The 14,952-nt window shown below is 34.1% G+C and overlaps 1 protein-coding gene across 2 annotated transcripts; it reads right to left on the bottom strand.

Moving 5' to 3' along the window:
- Positions 1-946: 946 nt before the first annotated feature.
- Positions 947-3,048, bottom strand: LOC141666412 (protein BYPASS1-LIKE-like). 2 transcript variants are annotated; one of them, XM_074472403.1, is made up of 2 exons: positions 2,896-3,048; positions 947-2,374 (listed from the first exon to the last, which is right to left on the bottom strand). In XM_074472403.1, the coding sequence occupies exon 2, from the start codon at positions 2,329-2,331 to the stop codon at positions 1,162-1,164; it is 1,170 nt and encodes a 389-aa protein (XP_074328504.1). In that variant the 5' UTR covers positions 2,332-2,374; positions 2,896-3,048; the 3' UTR covers positions 947-1,161. The 2 variants fall into 2 exon arrangements, with proteins under 2 accessions (XP_074328504.1, XP_074328513.1); XM_074472412.1 differs by having other exon boundaries at positions 947-2,370; positions 2,896-3,003.
- Between the last annotated feature and the right edge of the window lie 11,904 nt (positions 3,049-14,952).

The raw sequence follows: 14,952 nt of genomic DNA, 5'->3' as shown, positions 1-14,952 counted from the left end.
TAGTTTAAGTTCTAATTTATGAAGTGCTTCCCCATGTATATATTAAGAAATTTCAAGTGCTAAAAGTTAATTAATACTCCCTCCGTCCCTCCCAAATGTTTACATTTGGGTGGGGCGCAGAGTTTAAGAAAAATGATAAAGTAGTGGAGAAAAGTTGAAAAAATGAGTAAAGTAGTAGGACCGATTAATATTATATATATAAAGTGAGTATAGTGGATGAAAGTAGTGGAGGTAGTTAATTTAAAAATTATAAAAACTTTACTATTTTTGGAAAATTTTGAAATGTAAACAATTGGAAGGGACATCCCAAAAAGGAAAGTGTAAAGGGACAGAGGGAGTATCATGTAATCAAGGTAAGTCTATCAGCACTGTGCCAGCTATCTATCTGTTCACTGACTTTGTGCCCCTCTGTACATTGAGCTGTTTGTCTGTTTAAATATTTGCATCCAAAACTTGCATCCGAACTAAAATATTGGCACTATGCAATTCATGTTGACAAACCTTAAAAAATATGTATAATAAAATAGAAATGTAAGCAGGTTCTAAGCTATGCCGACAAGAAAACAAATTTGTAGACATTAAATTAGATAAGTTTTTAACTAAATAATAATAAAATGAGAGAAAACCCAGTAATGGAGGAAACCATTATGGGGGTGCATGTGATGGGCAGGAAACATGATCTAAATAAACAGCACTTGCCTCATTGACATAAGATAACAGAAACCTAATCCTCTTCCCCAACAACCAGACATGTTCTCCTGCAGATTTAGCACCAACATTTCAAAATGTCGCTTTAAACAAGAATCTCAATAAGCTTAACTAACTTCGAGTAATCAGATCGATAACAATAAAAATGTATGTAGTTCCGGGAAACATCCGATGATGGTTGGGAACGATTAAGAATCAAATTGATGCATATTACAAAGAAAAAAAATATGCAAGAGGATTTCGGTAAGGTAAACACATTGAATTAATTTGATAACTATGTCATACTTCCAGATGGTTCGGTTTGAACATTGTTCTTTACATACTGTATATTGGTGAAACACACATGGTACTCCTGCCACGACAACCTGAGGCCGTATTTGAACTATACTGGTCTAGATATTTCTGCAATTCTTGTAATCGTTATTTCATAAATCAAAATTCAAGCTAGTAAGTTTAGTTTGTCTTCCCCAGTAGTTCAAGACCCTCAGCCCGGAAGCTCATAATTTTTCGGAACACTTCCCTCAGTTGACGGTCCAGTGGATCCATTCCATTCTTACAAAGTTCACAAATTACCGATAATTCTTCAACCCCCTGTTTTGCTTCTTCCTTTTGTTCATCTGTTAGAGGAAAACTAGCATAATCTACCAAGTCAGTAACATGACCTATACTATTTTCGAGCTGACTAATCTCCTGTAGTAGCCCAACCGAATTCCGGCGATCTTGCCTTTTAGATTCATCCATAATCTGACAATGAAGCAAGTTAAATGGAGTATACCACGTGAATTGCCTTGGAATAGAAAAGTGAATCTGGAGGCTTCGATCTTGACAAGGGACTGCAGCAACTAGAGCCCACAGGACAAACATGAGCACAAAGCTCATTGTAAACACGGGAATAGCAAGCCCATTAGTTGCTGCAATCTCATTAGGACGCGGAGGAGCTAAACTGCTTGCCATTAATTGGAGCTGCTTTGTTGCTGACCAAGAATGAGATACACTCCACGACAAAGATCTGGAATGTCCCGAAGGATGAGGCTGGAGATCCTTGCCCTTATTTTTGCGTGCAAAAGATCTATTCCTTTGTGAAAAAGCACATCCGGAGTCCTTGTCCTCCAGCATCACAAGTGCCAAATCCATCAAAGCTTTTCTTGCTCGACGAAATGAACCTTCTGTAATCATCCGCTCTCGAGAACCAAAGGCACTGAGAACCACATCCAAGTGCTTCTGCCACAACCGAATCTTTTCAATACCATCACGAGTTGCATTACATATGTCAAGTGCCTTGATGCTCCTCTCAAATAATTCAGAAACCATCTTGTCTAGAGGTGGTTTTACAAGATGTGCCTTATTATTACATAATATAACCTTAAACTCCTCCTGACAATCAACAAGAACATCCAATAACTTACTCACCCATGTAAGAGAGAGAAATTCATACTCAGCAGGATGCGTAGCTAAAAGATCATTAAATCGCTCAGAGACTTGCTTTTGAAATGATTCAAACTCCATATCTTGTGTAACGGATTCATGATTTGTTTCAACAGTATGCGCCTGATCCTGCACAATACCCAAAATAGAACGCCGAAATGCAGCAAACGGCCTCGGAAGACCTCGAATATCCGGCATTGTCAAACCAAAAATGCCTTCTTCACCATCAACATAAAACTTCCTACCACGTCAAGCAAACATTTTGAAAAACTTAACCCCGGATAATACCATTCAATTCAGAAATGATCAAAACAAAAACAGAAACATTACTCATGCAATTCACAAAACTATCTCGAAAAATCCTCAAAACCCATAACCATACAAACAAAACCTCGAATTCCATATACATACATAAATTAAAACATCAAAGCCCTCAAAATGCTGCAAGATTCAGAAATTAAACACCCCATCCCATTTTTATAAAACCCGAACAAAATTACAAACCACAATCAAATTTCAATTACAACCAAATCATCAGCTCATCACATAAAATTCAACAACTTTCAAAGCCCAAAATGATAAATTCAAGAACTTAACAACCCAATTCAAGAAAATGCAAACTAATTCAAACAATAACAAAAAGCACCAACCTTTTTAAAATGTCATACCCAAATTAAACATAGAAGATCTAAAAATCAACAATGCCACATAACCCAGAAATTTTATAGCATTAAAAATTGAAATTAGCTAAAAAGATTGTACCTTGATGAAAACCCAGAAAGGAATAAAATGAAACCCTAGAGAGAGACCACCTCTTGTTTGCAAGAATTATATGCTTTCTGAAAAAGATATATGTATAATATTATGTGAAATTTAGTGATTTTTGTCTCATAAAATTTTGCTTATGTATGTACTTTATTTGTATCTATATTTATTGCATTTTATTATGTAGGTTACTTTGGCAGTTTGGCTTCTTGTCGTTTTGTAGGTTATAATTTAAGAAATGTATTCCCCTGAATGAAACTGATTATTTTATTTAATTGAGGTATGCTTGTTCAGGGCAACTCTAAGAGTGGCCGGATTTTTTGACCTAAATTTCGGTCTAAATTTGAACCGAATTTACATATTAACATTTTATAATTTCAATTATTAATATATTATTATTTTAATATATTGAATTATAATTTACATACATGTTAATTCAATTGGACGCGGAATGAATAATACCATATTAATTTCAAACTTAATAAATTTATTAAACTAGAAATACATTACACTTAAACAAGAAAAATGAAAAAAAATGTGTTTAATATATTTTTATTAAGTAACTATTATATATATAACTGAAAATTAAAAAATATAATTAAAAACTATTTAATATATATATATAATAACATTCAATCAACAAACTAACAAATATATAAAATATAAAAGGATAATATTTTATTATTAAAAAGATTTAGGCCGGGTAATAGTGCCAGCCTAAATTTAGGCCGACATTATTCACTGGCCTAAATTAGAACAGGGCAATAGACCACTATTGGGTTAGATTTGGACCAAAATCGGTCCAAATTTAGGCCAATTTAGGCCAATAGGCCACTCTTGGAGATGGCCTAATTACAGGCATATCCCTCGGTACATGTCTATATTTAATTGTTTTTCTTCGATAAAATGTTTATTGTTTGTATTAAAAAGCTATTTCAGTTATAAATCTACTCTATTTATTAATATCTATGTTTAATACTTACTCTGTTGTTTTATATATATTTTTGTACTTTGGTGGCTTGTACTATAAAAATTTTGCACTATTTTGGGCCGAATTTAAAAACTCGGCAATTACGTGGTTAGAATTTTTTTTAAAGCAGTTGGGTTCCGCCTAATCACTGTAAACGTTGTTAACATTAAGGAAGGACAAATTGGTCAGTTCGTATTACAACATTTATATTGTCTGTATATATGTGTGTACTCCCTACATGCAACATACCCAATTCAGAGAAGCTAAAAATTCAAATTAATTCAATCCCAAAAATGAATTATCAATGTTTTTGCAGAAATTAGGCAGTGAGAAAAACTTCATGGACTGAGTATAATCAGGGCCTCGATTCCTAACATGTGGTACTCAAACCTACAACTTCTTCAGATGAGTTGAGCCCAAAGTTAGATTCTCGAAGGTGTGATTAACGGGTTATTGAGAAACATATGAAAAAAGGATAATGATTATATCATGGAGTTGGTGCCTGCTCGAAATGAGTACACTGAGGAGATCAAACAGTTGAAGAATGAAGTCATGAAATGGTGTGCATTTGGTGTGTTGCTTCTGTTGTATATTTTTCATTGTTGGTTTATCTCAGTTGGTGAGGAGAAAGATAATGTCTAGTGATGTATAATGTACATGGTACAATGATGTTGATTGTCTCTTTTTAATCTTAAGCCTTTATGTTATTGTATGTTTAGGTAATAGTGATGTAGATGTTGTCTAATGCTATAAAAATTGTTCAATTTGTACTGTGTATGGTTGTTTAGGAATGAAATAGGTTTTACTCTTTAAGTGTGACAACAAACCTAAAATACAAGGACAAAATGAAGAACATTGTGCCAAAAGAGCAACATTGCATTTGTCTTAAAATCAGTCATACCAAATCCAAGAAAATGCATTTACATTAAGTGATCGTCAGTCATAACTTGAAGTTTTGATCACTAACAAAATGCACAAACCAACAGTGTCTTTTCACAGGCATAACTAGTCATAGACAGTAGCAACAAAATACTGATAAAACTAGGTTGGCACACATGCTTAAATCCTCCATCCTGATTTTGCAGCCATCTTAACTTTCTTGCCTGCCTCAAGTTTCACCTACCTTCTTTCTTTTAGCTGCTTGAAGTTCTCTTAAAATAGTTACTTGTTTCCCCTTCCAATTGAATGAGTTGTCTTGAAGGTCATCATTGGCCATTCATTTTCCTTTTATTTTAGGATCAATAGTTGGTTGGGCTTGAAGATCGTCACATTGTACTTTTGACAATTTCTTTGTTGATCTATGTTTCTGCATTGGAGGAGGTTGATCCCTTTTACTACTTTCTGCTCCATCCTTTTTATCTTGTTGTCTCGACATTCTTCTTGTTTTAAGTTTTTGCACAAGAAGTTGAACCCTGCCATCTGCAGATGTAACACTGTTATAAACATTCATTGGGTCATTATCAATATTGGTTGCTTTTTACAAACAAAAATCTTTGATTAGTCTTTATAATCAAATGATACACATACTACATTACAAGAGTTGATAATAATACACATAGTACCTTGGCAGAATAAATCCTTGAATTATGTCATATCTTATTGCAAGTTTTGCAACTAACGGTTATCTTGACAATATTTGGCTTTATGCCTTTCTCTGCAGCCTTCTTAATTTCATCACTTTTATATTTAAGCAAGTTTATACATATGATTAGAAAAATGGTAACAATATGTAAAGCCACAAATATGAAGAGCATACCTTGGCATGACATGTTCTTGTGTTATGATTTTCTGCCTTGCAATACTTATAATTCATCTTCATTCCAGTGTTTGACAATTTTGTTGCATTTGCGGGTTTATCATTCTTGATATTTCTTTTCTTCTGGGGCCTACCAATCTGAGGCCTTATAGTTGGTAGTAGAGGCATCGGTTCAGGTGTATCTTCCCAAAATTCTTGACCAACTATTGATTCTAGTGTGTAACTATAAAGACGTTTAATTCAAGAAATTAGTACTCTAATACAGATCAGTTTCAGGATATTTAGTTAAATTTGAAGAAAAGATATTACCTTCATATAATGAGATTTTTTGAATGATCACTAACATAAATTTTCCAAGGGTCATTCCTAAATGTTATACATGCACATGCATGATAACAAGGAATCCCGGTCAGATCCCATTTCCTACATGAACAAGTTTTATTATGCAGGTCCATCACTAATTCATGCCCCCCCGAGCATATTACACTGCATTTGTTTCCTCTAGACCAAGTTACCATACAACTAGGAACAAAGTGTAGGGCCCTAATACAAAACCATTCTTTAAGTCATAAACAAATAGAGTCATATGTAAGACAAATAGAGTCATAAACAAGTGTACTTGTTCAATTTTTTTGGGCACCGGGACATAATCAATTATTTTTCCATCATTTTGTCCCTTCTCACTTATATCCTTCTCATCACTGCTTTATGAATCTCTCGCAACATTGTCAACGCTGCTAGGTCCTTATACTTTTTAATAATGTTATTAAACACCTCACAATAATTTAGGGCGGAGAAAAATCGAACCAAAACCGAAAAACCAAACTGAACTATGCTAATTCGGTTCAGTCCTGATTTTTTATAAATTTGGTCTATTCGGTCCGGACCAAATAGACCGAAATAAAACTCGATCCGGTCTAGAATATTTCGGTCCGGACCGAATAGATCGAATAAACCAAATCATAAATATTATAATTTTATATTATTTATTTTACATATATCTTAAAAATTATAATCATAAATTTTAATTTGTAATTGTATTTATACACTCTTAGAACTCTACATATCAGCTTAGTTTAATTATATTTTAGTTTCTATAATTTTTTGTTTAAATTTTTAATACAATTTTATTTTATTTCAAGAAATTCGGTTGGTTCGGTCCAAAACTGGACTGAATCGAAATATTTCGGTTCGGTTTGGTCCGGTCCATAATACAATTTCAGTCTGGTTCAGTCCAAGAAAATATGATAATTCGATTTTTCGGTCTATTTGGTTCGGTCCAGTTTTGGACCGAAACGGCCAAATGCTCAGCCTTACAATGATTGTTAAATCACTACAAGGTGTTGTTCTAATACCTTGCTAGATACCTTGTAAAATTATAGATATAAATGCATAGCTCAGTGACATTGCATATGTATAATATGTATAAATAGATGATAATTGAGCATACCTCCTTCATCTTATCCATGTACAAATTAAACCCCCATATAGTGCTTGCCGCCTTCAATAACAAGTCTTTTTGTGCAGCACTTTTGTGCTCTTTGACCATATTGTGGAAAACATGTATGACACAAAATCTGTGTTCAGCAATTGGCACAACAGATTCCAAAGCATTAAATAATCCCTGCATAAGACCATTACACATTAATGGTAATAAAAATAGTGGCAGAAATTAACTTTTCAAAATTGAAAGAGAAACTGCCTATCTGAAATAAAAGTCAAATCCTTGTCATTGACAATTTAAATATCTTGACAAAAGTACTACATTAACCAGTTCCAAGCATCTGTTTTCTCAGCCTCCACAATTTCATATGCAATTTGGCCCAAAAAGTGCAAAAACAATATAGTACAAGCCATCAAAGTGCAAAAAATTCCTTTATATACGTCATTTAACTTTTTTGCACACACTTCTAAATTCTTTGAATGCATAGTTAAAATAATAATTTTCAAAATTTTCTCTTTTGAATAAAAATGCATGACTAAAACTTTAATTTTATCTATTCGGTGAAAATACTCAGAAATGTGTGCATGAAATCAAATGACATATAAAAAATAGAGCGAGTAAATTACAGTTTCTTTACAACGTAATAACATATAGATTTGCTCAAGTTTGCTCAAGTAGCGCAAGACTGTGAATGGATCGAAATCTGATCTGATCCAAGAGACAAGAGTCAATATAGCGGATATGGATCCCCTTACAAAGTATTCGATCTGGAATTTTTTTTAATTTGATTTATATATAGGATATGAATTTAATACGATCCGATTGGTGAATAATCCGATATATATATACAAATAAATAATGTTAAAAATTCTCTGATAATGAAAAGAAGAAATTATTTTTTGAAATCGCATCGAAATATAACATATATGATATGCAAATTGATCATTGGATGATGTAGAAAAATACAGTGACGTCAGATTTTAGAAAAAAGCTCACCGATTGACTAGGAAAAATCAAATTAAAAATGGAGGAGATTAGCTGAAATTATGTGTGGGTGTGTGTATTTAATTCTGTGTGGTGCATATAGCGGACCATTAGATTAGATTGATCTACTAAATGTTTAGATTATTTTCTAATTTTATTTTAAGGCTTATTTTTATTTGAACAAATGTCTATTTATATATTTATAACAGTAAATAAATATACTATATATGAAATAAAAAATTAGTCGGATTATTAGCAATTGGGTCCCATCTAGAATAAGTTGATCCATATGTAAGTTTATTTAATCATGGTTATTCCATCTCGGTTAGCCAGTGTTTCTAAATTCCAAGTTTTTATAATTATTTGAAGACTTGTAATATTTGTACCAATTTGTTTTTAATTTCCTTGTTCTATTAAATATCTCCATTATTGTGTACATGCTGGTTATTAACCAGGGAAATTATCAAAATTATTACATTTTCATGTATTTGTTGCGATTTTACTATATACTGCAAGTATGTTGTGAAAGACATGCCTGCATAATAACAAGACTAAGTAAAATTGACAACCCTAATATTTAGTTGTATGATAATCAATATTTGTATTTTTTTTTTTATCATAGGTAACCCGCAACCGCAACCTTAGGATGCACACTGGGTAATCCTAGGGGTCACGCAATAGCCTGCAAACCACGTGAATCAAGGTAAACCGCATTTAAGCGACAAGCACAGGCTCAGGAGACATAATCATAAATTCTCCTCCCGTGGGATTCGAACTTGTGACCAAGAGGATAGTTATCCCCTCTGTAACTGTATTCCTTGAGTCTGTAAAACTGTTTAGTAGATTAGATTGAGGGATTTTTCTGTGAACAGCTTCAAGCTAAGGAATAAAATCTGGAAGAAGATCAAGTCATGATCATGACTCAGAGAAAATCTGTAGACGCTTGAAGTTGAATAATGTTGTTCTAGAAAAAACATTCTTAGTCAAGATACCAACAAGTCACATATCAAGGTATATCGAGAAGTCATTCGAGAAGTCTAAAATAACATGTTGAGAAGTCACATGAGATATCGAGAAGTCAATATACATGTAGAGATCTAAGATATATTGACAAGTCAAAATGAAGATATGGGGAACTGGAGATATCGACAATTCAATTACTCATGTAGAGATCTCAAAGATATCGACAAGTCAAATTCCGCAAGTAGAGATCTCAGAGATATCGACAAGTCATTTCTACATGTAGAAGTCTTAGAGATATCGACAAGTCAAATCTTCATGTAGAGAACTCAAGATGTTGACAAGACAAAAGCACAGATCGAGAACTAGAGATGTCGACAAGTTATTATGCATGTCGAGAACTAGAGACCTCGATAATTCATTTATATATGTCGAGAACTCGAGATATCGATAAGTTATTATACTTATCGATATATCACTTCTCTACAGTATAAAGGAGATCTCGACCTACTATCTCAAATTCAGAATACAGATAAGTTCAAGATTCAAGATTATCAGTCAACAAACAATTCATTCACTGAATTGGAAAGTCTACAAAAGCAGCTTGAAGAATACAAGATCAAGGGCCAAGATTTACTAGATAAATGGTGGTCACAGACCTACAAGATTTTGCACAGATTTGCTAACACCGGAAAAGAAAATAGACAAGGTTGCGTTAGAAATTGATTTAGTACATTTTAGTGCAAGTTTTGTGAACTTGTGTTGCTAGTTTATAAAGCATGCACGGGTCCTTAGTTTAGATGTAACAAACAGTTCAAGATTTTCTTGTATTCTCTCAAGATAAAAGCTGATGTAACACCCCCAAATCCGGGGTCGAGGATCCGGGTTGTCACGAGTTCCATTTACCTTAATAACACTTAATCTTAGTAAACAACCAACTAATGCGTACTGTGACCCCACAATATATACACACACCATAAGTTGTAGTCTCAGAGATGAATATCAAAAATAATACAAGTCATTTTATTCCACAATTATAAGTCATTACACCTCAAAAGGGTTTCTGAATAAATTTACATATTCTTTGCCATTATTACAATTCATAAATATACATAAGTCTGGTACATCAAAAGTTGAAAGCCTAGCCTATTGGTAGTTTCTATCTCAGCTACAGCAGCATCAACACCTACAGGAAAATGTGGAACGTTTCCTATCCGCTAGCGAATTGGGAGCTTGGTCCAATTCATCTTGTCTAGCTGTTGTTGTGTGATGAAAGAAGAAAGCAAGGGTGAGCAACAAGCCCACCAAAATAATATGTATACTAATTAACAGTATGCGAGCATCCTCATAGTACTCATGAAAGTCTTGGTCAAGTTAACAAGAGCCAAGTCTGATATCTTAACGTGACGAAGTCGTAAAATATTCAGTATATGTCTATACTTTTCAAAATCTTTGAAATCCTCTATCATCCATGATATACACAGAGTTCCAGTTTATAACTGTATAAAAATATCGTTGCAAGGTGATCTATATATCTAACCTTGTCTCAACATTTTTCTGAAAATCTTTGTCATGCATAAGATAATTATTTACTAGATATAAGTTGAAAAGATGAAGTTACAAGATACTCCAATATACTTATATCTTTTCCGAATACTTCTTGAACTACCACTGTTCAAGGTATAATTAGTTTCAAAGTTCATCATATATCGATAAACTTACAAGGTAAGAATTGTATATAACTCATTTTCGCAAATACTCTTGAGGGCTTTTATCCACTTAAGGAAGCTTAAATCTTTGATCATAAACAAAATATGAAGTTACGAGATACTTCAATTTATGGAAACATCGTTTTGAAAACTCGACCCTGTAAACACTCAACAGTCGCCCAGCCGTAGCCTTTTTATCGAAGTGCTCTGGGTAGTGTTGCAGAAATATCCAAACTGGATGTTGAACTCATTACGGGAGTTTTCCGCGCCAGGAAGACCACTTACGATGATTAGTCGTAGTAGTGCAACCCCACCATTTTCTATATGTAAAGGAGAACAGTCGGATTTACTTGTCGACTGAACGTTGGATTCCTAAGGAATGGACCGTCTTAGCGGAACATCCGGGCCATTTGGGCTAATATAATAAGGCTGGGCCGGTGCCACTCGACCACTTACGCCACTCCTAGTTCAAATGAAATCCATGACTCTGAAACGTAAAGCTCGTGACCCCGTTGCCCAAGTAGAAACTTGTTAATACGGCTCCACCAAGAAGCTGTATCTAGTTTGGAAAGAAAAACTCACCGATATTTCCCAGGCGATTCCTGTTAATGGATTAAACTCTTTCCAAGAATTTTACTTCCCGAGTGTTGGGTAAGTAATCAAAAACTCCTTTATCAAAACAGCAACCTTGTTGCGAATACATCACGGAGCCGGATCCCTTAGATTTTTGAGCGAGTATTTAAATCCTATTCGAAAGGAAGATCTTAAATTTGAAAACAAGTTTTGGGATCCGATCTAGCCTTTAAAATTATTTTGAAGACTTGAAAATATTTTTGAAAGCGTTTGGAATAAGGATGATTTGATAGAATAAATCAATTTCAAGATAATCAAAGAATATCTGAATATTATGCTTTAAATAATATTCTAATAACGAATAACTTTTATCAAAGCTAATGAAGTAAAAGTTTTGAAAATAACTTTATGAAAATATTTAAGGTAAGAATGATTGACGATATCAATCATTTCTCGAATACTTGGCGAATAACGAAACATTATTTTTTAAGAAAATAAAGAATATTAATTAATAAAATAAACGGAGTCATAAGTCCTCGACTGAATATTCAAACTAATATTCATTTATTAAATAAATTAAGCAGAGTCATAAGTCCTCGAATGAATATTCAGACTAATATTTATTTAATAAAATAAGCAGAGTCATAAGTCCTTGAATTAATATTCAAAAAAAATAATATTCACTTATAATATAAAACTATCGAATAAACATTATTCGATTAATAGTTTTGAAAACTATTTTTATATATATATATAATTTACTGTTAGGGCGAAAACACGCACTAATATTCACGCAAGTATACGCGTTCGCAAGTAATATAGAATACTTTCTAGTTCGTTCCTTCAGAGACTCAGACTAAATTATTGTCTAATTAAACTCACTCACCAATGTATGATTACTTCTCAATGTTAAGATAATAACACTTAAAATTGTTGATTAAATATTAACTATAATTAACTACTTAATTAACCACTTAACTAACACTTCAATTTATCAATAATAAAACACTCATGAGATCACAACTTCATTATTACTTCCTTCTATAGCCATTGTTATTACCTTTAGCATGTGACAGTGATGATATTAATTGAATAACACGAAACTGATAAAAGCCAACTTTCATTGTACTAATACCATTCTACCAAGCATCCACAATTAAGATAGAAGTCGAATAGTCATCAATTATGTTGAGTTCCTATATATCTACAGAAATTGACAACACAACGATTTAAGCACAAGTTATTCCTTTTTGATTACATAGGGCAAATAAAACTGTTAGAGTTACCCACTAATCATGCACAACGTATATGAACCTATGCTAGCATGGCAAGTTCTAAATCTCAAGATCCACCGTCGCTTCACAAGAGATTAACACCCTATCTTATATGTTCGCGACGCACATAAGACGAATACGCACAACCAATACTAGATATCAAGCAATCATCACACACTAAAGTATTAAACAATTAACTAAAGAATTCCATAATAAATCCGTTGCAACCCCATGATCACGATTAGCCCATAATAGAACTTATCGCCATCATGGGTTCATATGAAATCATGATAAACAAACACAAGAAAATAATAACTAAACTAATTATATTAAAACAGAGTACGTCACAAGAGTAAATAAGTCAAAGCAAGAAAACTAGCATCCAACGTTACAGCGAAACAAAAATCACAAGAAAATATGCTTCCTCTTCGTTGCGGTGTGCTAAATCGGTCTTCTTCCTTATCTCCTTCGCTTCTTGTGTAAAACACAAACTAAAACATAATCCCCTTAATACTCTCCTTAATACTCTCCGTGAAAATGTCTCAAATCTACCTATATAATAGTCCCATAAAACTCAGATTACATAGAAGTTGGAAGCCAAACAGAAGTAGAAGTCTAAAATAATTTATCTTTTTCCCCGACCCTGCGCGGCCGCTCAGCATAGCTGCGCGGGCGCGCAGGTTGCTGCGCGGCCGCTCAGCATTGCTGCGCGGGCGCGCAGGCCTCTACTGGAAAAAATCCAGGTTTGCTCCGTTTCTTCGCCGTAATCTGCCCATTCCTTTCCTCTCGCAATGGTGAACACATGCCAAGGCTTATTCTTGATGATTCCTCCCCCGAAATGCAACTAATACCCTGAAATGCATAAACACTAGAAAAATGCATCAAATACACAAAATACTTGATTTCAAGACACCAATTTAAGCCATTTTAAGACGTTCTAAGTGGTATAAAATGCCACTTATCACACCCCCAAACTTAAATCGATGCTTGTCCTCAAGCGTCACAAACTCAAAAACAAATAAAAATATGCATGAATGCAATCTATATGAAAATGCAACGATCCCCCTTACTACAATTAACCAACCAAATTGTCACATCTCAACGAATGCAGTTAGACAACTAAAGATCAATAAACTCATGCAAACGGACATACAGCCAGAAACGTGGTGTGTGCAAATGCTTAACAGATATGCTTCGGAACTAGACCAATTACTATGACTAGACTATCCTCAAGGCAATCCTACGATTATACAAAGAATAAAAATTCTAGGCACAAAGTGATATACAACACTAAAAGAACTCTGGAGCTTACTACGGAATCGTGCTTTTTATTTACAACTCAAATGCTTATTTGACCGTGCAATGAGTGAGGTCCACAAAAGACTTATACAATGGTATCCATGTAACGAGCGTTAGGTTAGCGCATCTCAGACTCTAAAAGCCTTAGGTCACTAGGCACAAAGTCCCCTAAGAACTTAATAACTCGAATACCAAAGAGCCCACTCTTGATCAATTATGCAAATTTTTTTTTTTTTTTTAATAACTTCTGAGCAAGTGCGTTTCGCTCCATCTTGCTCAACCCTAGACTACTCGCAACATATGCGAGCCGGCTACTAGCCATTTGACGCTTAGCCACAACTAGCAACAACTTCCATATTTTTTTCTCCAAAATTTTTTCTTTTTTTCATGTCTTTATCACTAAGAACCTATAATCGAATTCTAAGCATAATAAGTATATTGACCTTGAAAACAACCAAATCATAACAACAATCTAGCCCTTACGCATTCTTTAAGACTTAGTGGACTTACAATTGTTTCTAGCATGCATATCAACCTACACAACTTAATATCACTTTAATGCTATCACTACACTCGCATCAATATCACAATTCAGTCGATAACTTATTGCAAAAGGGATCATGGTAAATGCATGAGCTACATGACATTCATAAAAAAAAAAACTAAATGGCATAAATTATGCAACTATATGAACTAAACTATCATGAATATGCAACTAAATGACACACACACAATATTCCTTAACTACCACCCCCAAACTAAAAATCTTCACTGTCCTCAGTGAAAGTAGTAGAAAGGAACACAGGGTATACCTACTCGGAGTCATCATCATCATCACCCTCAGTGGGTGGAGTATCAGGCGGTGGGTATGCAGAGTCCTCACCAAAAACTGGCCACTGGATATCAGCTCCAAGGCCTCGAAAAGCAGTCCCTAACACAAGGGTGAGCTCCTGAGCAAACCTGCTCTGCGTCTCATACATGGCATCCATCCGCCGTGAAAGCCTCCTATACTGGGCATCACCCATCCCAGCACCCTCCTGAGCTCTCGAAGAACCAGCCTCACCACGCCCTGGCCTAGCCATAGT

This window comes from Apium graveolens, chromosome 1, assembly GCF_009905375.1.
Source record: "Apium graveolens cultivar Ventura chromosome 1, ASM990537v1, whole genome shotgun sequence".
Classification (NCBI taxonomy): Eukaryota; Viridiplantae; Streptophyta; class Magnoliopsida; order Apiales; family Apiaceae; genus Apium; species Apium graveolens.
The sequence above is the reverse complement of the archived record's forward strand: the minus strand, read 5'-3'. Positions and strand labels throughout refer to the sequence as shown.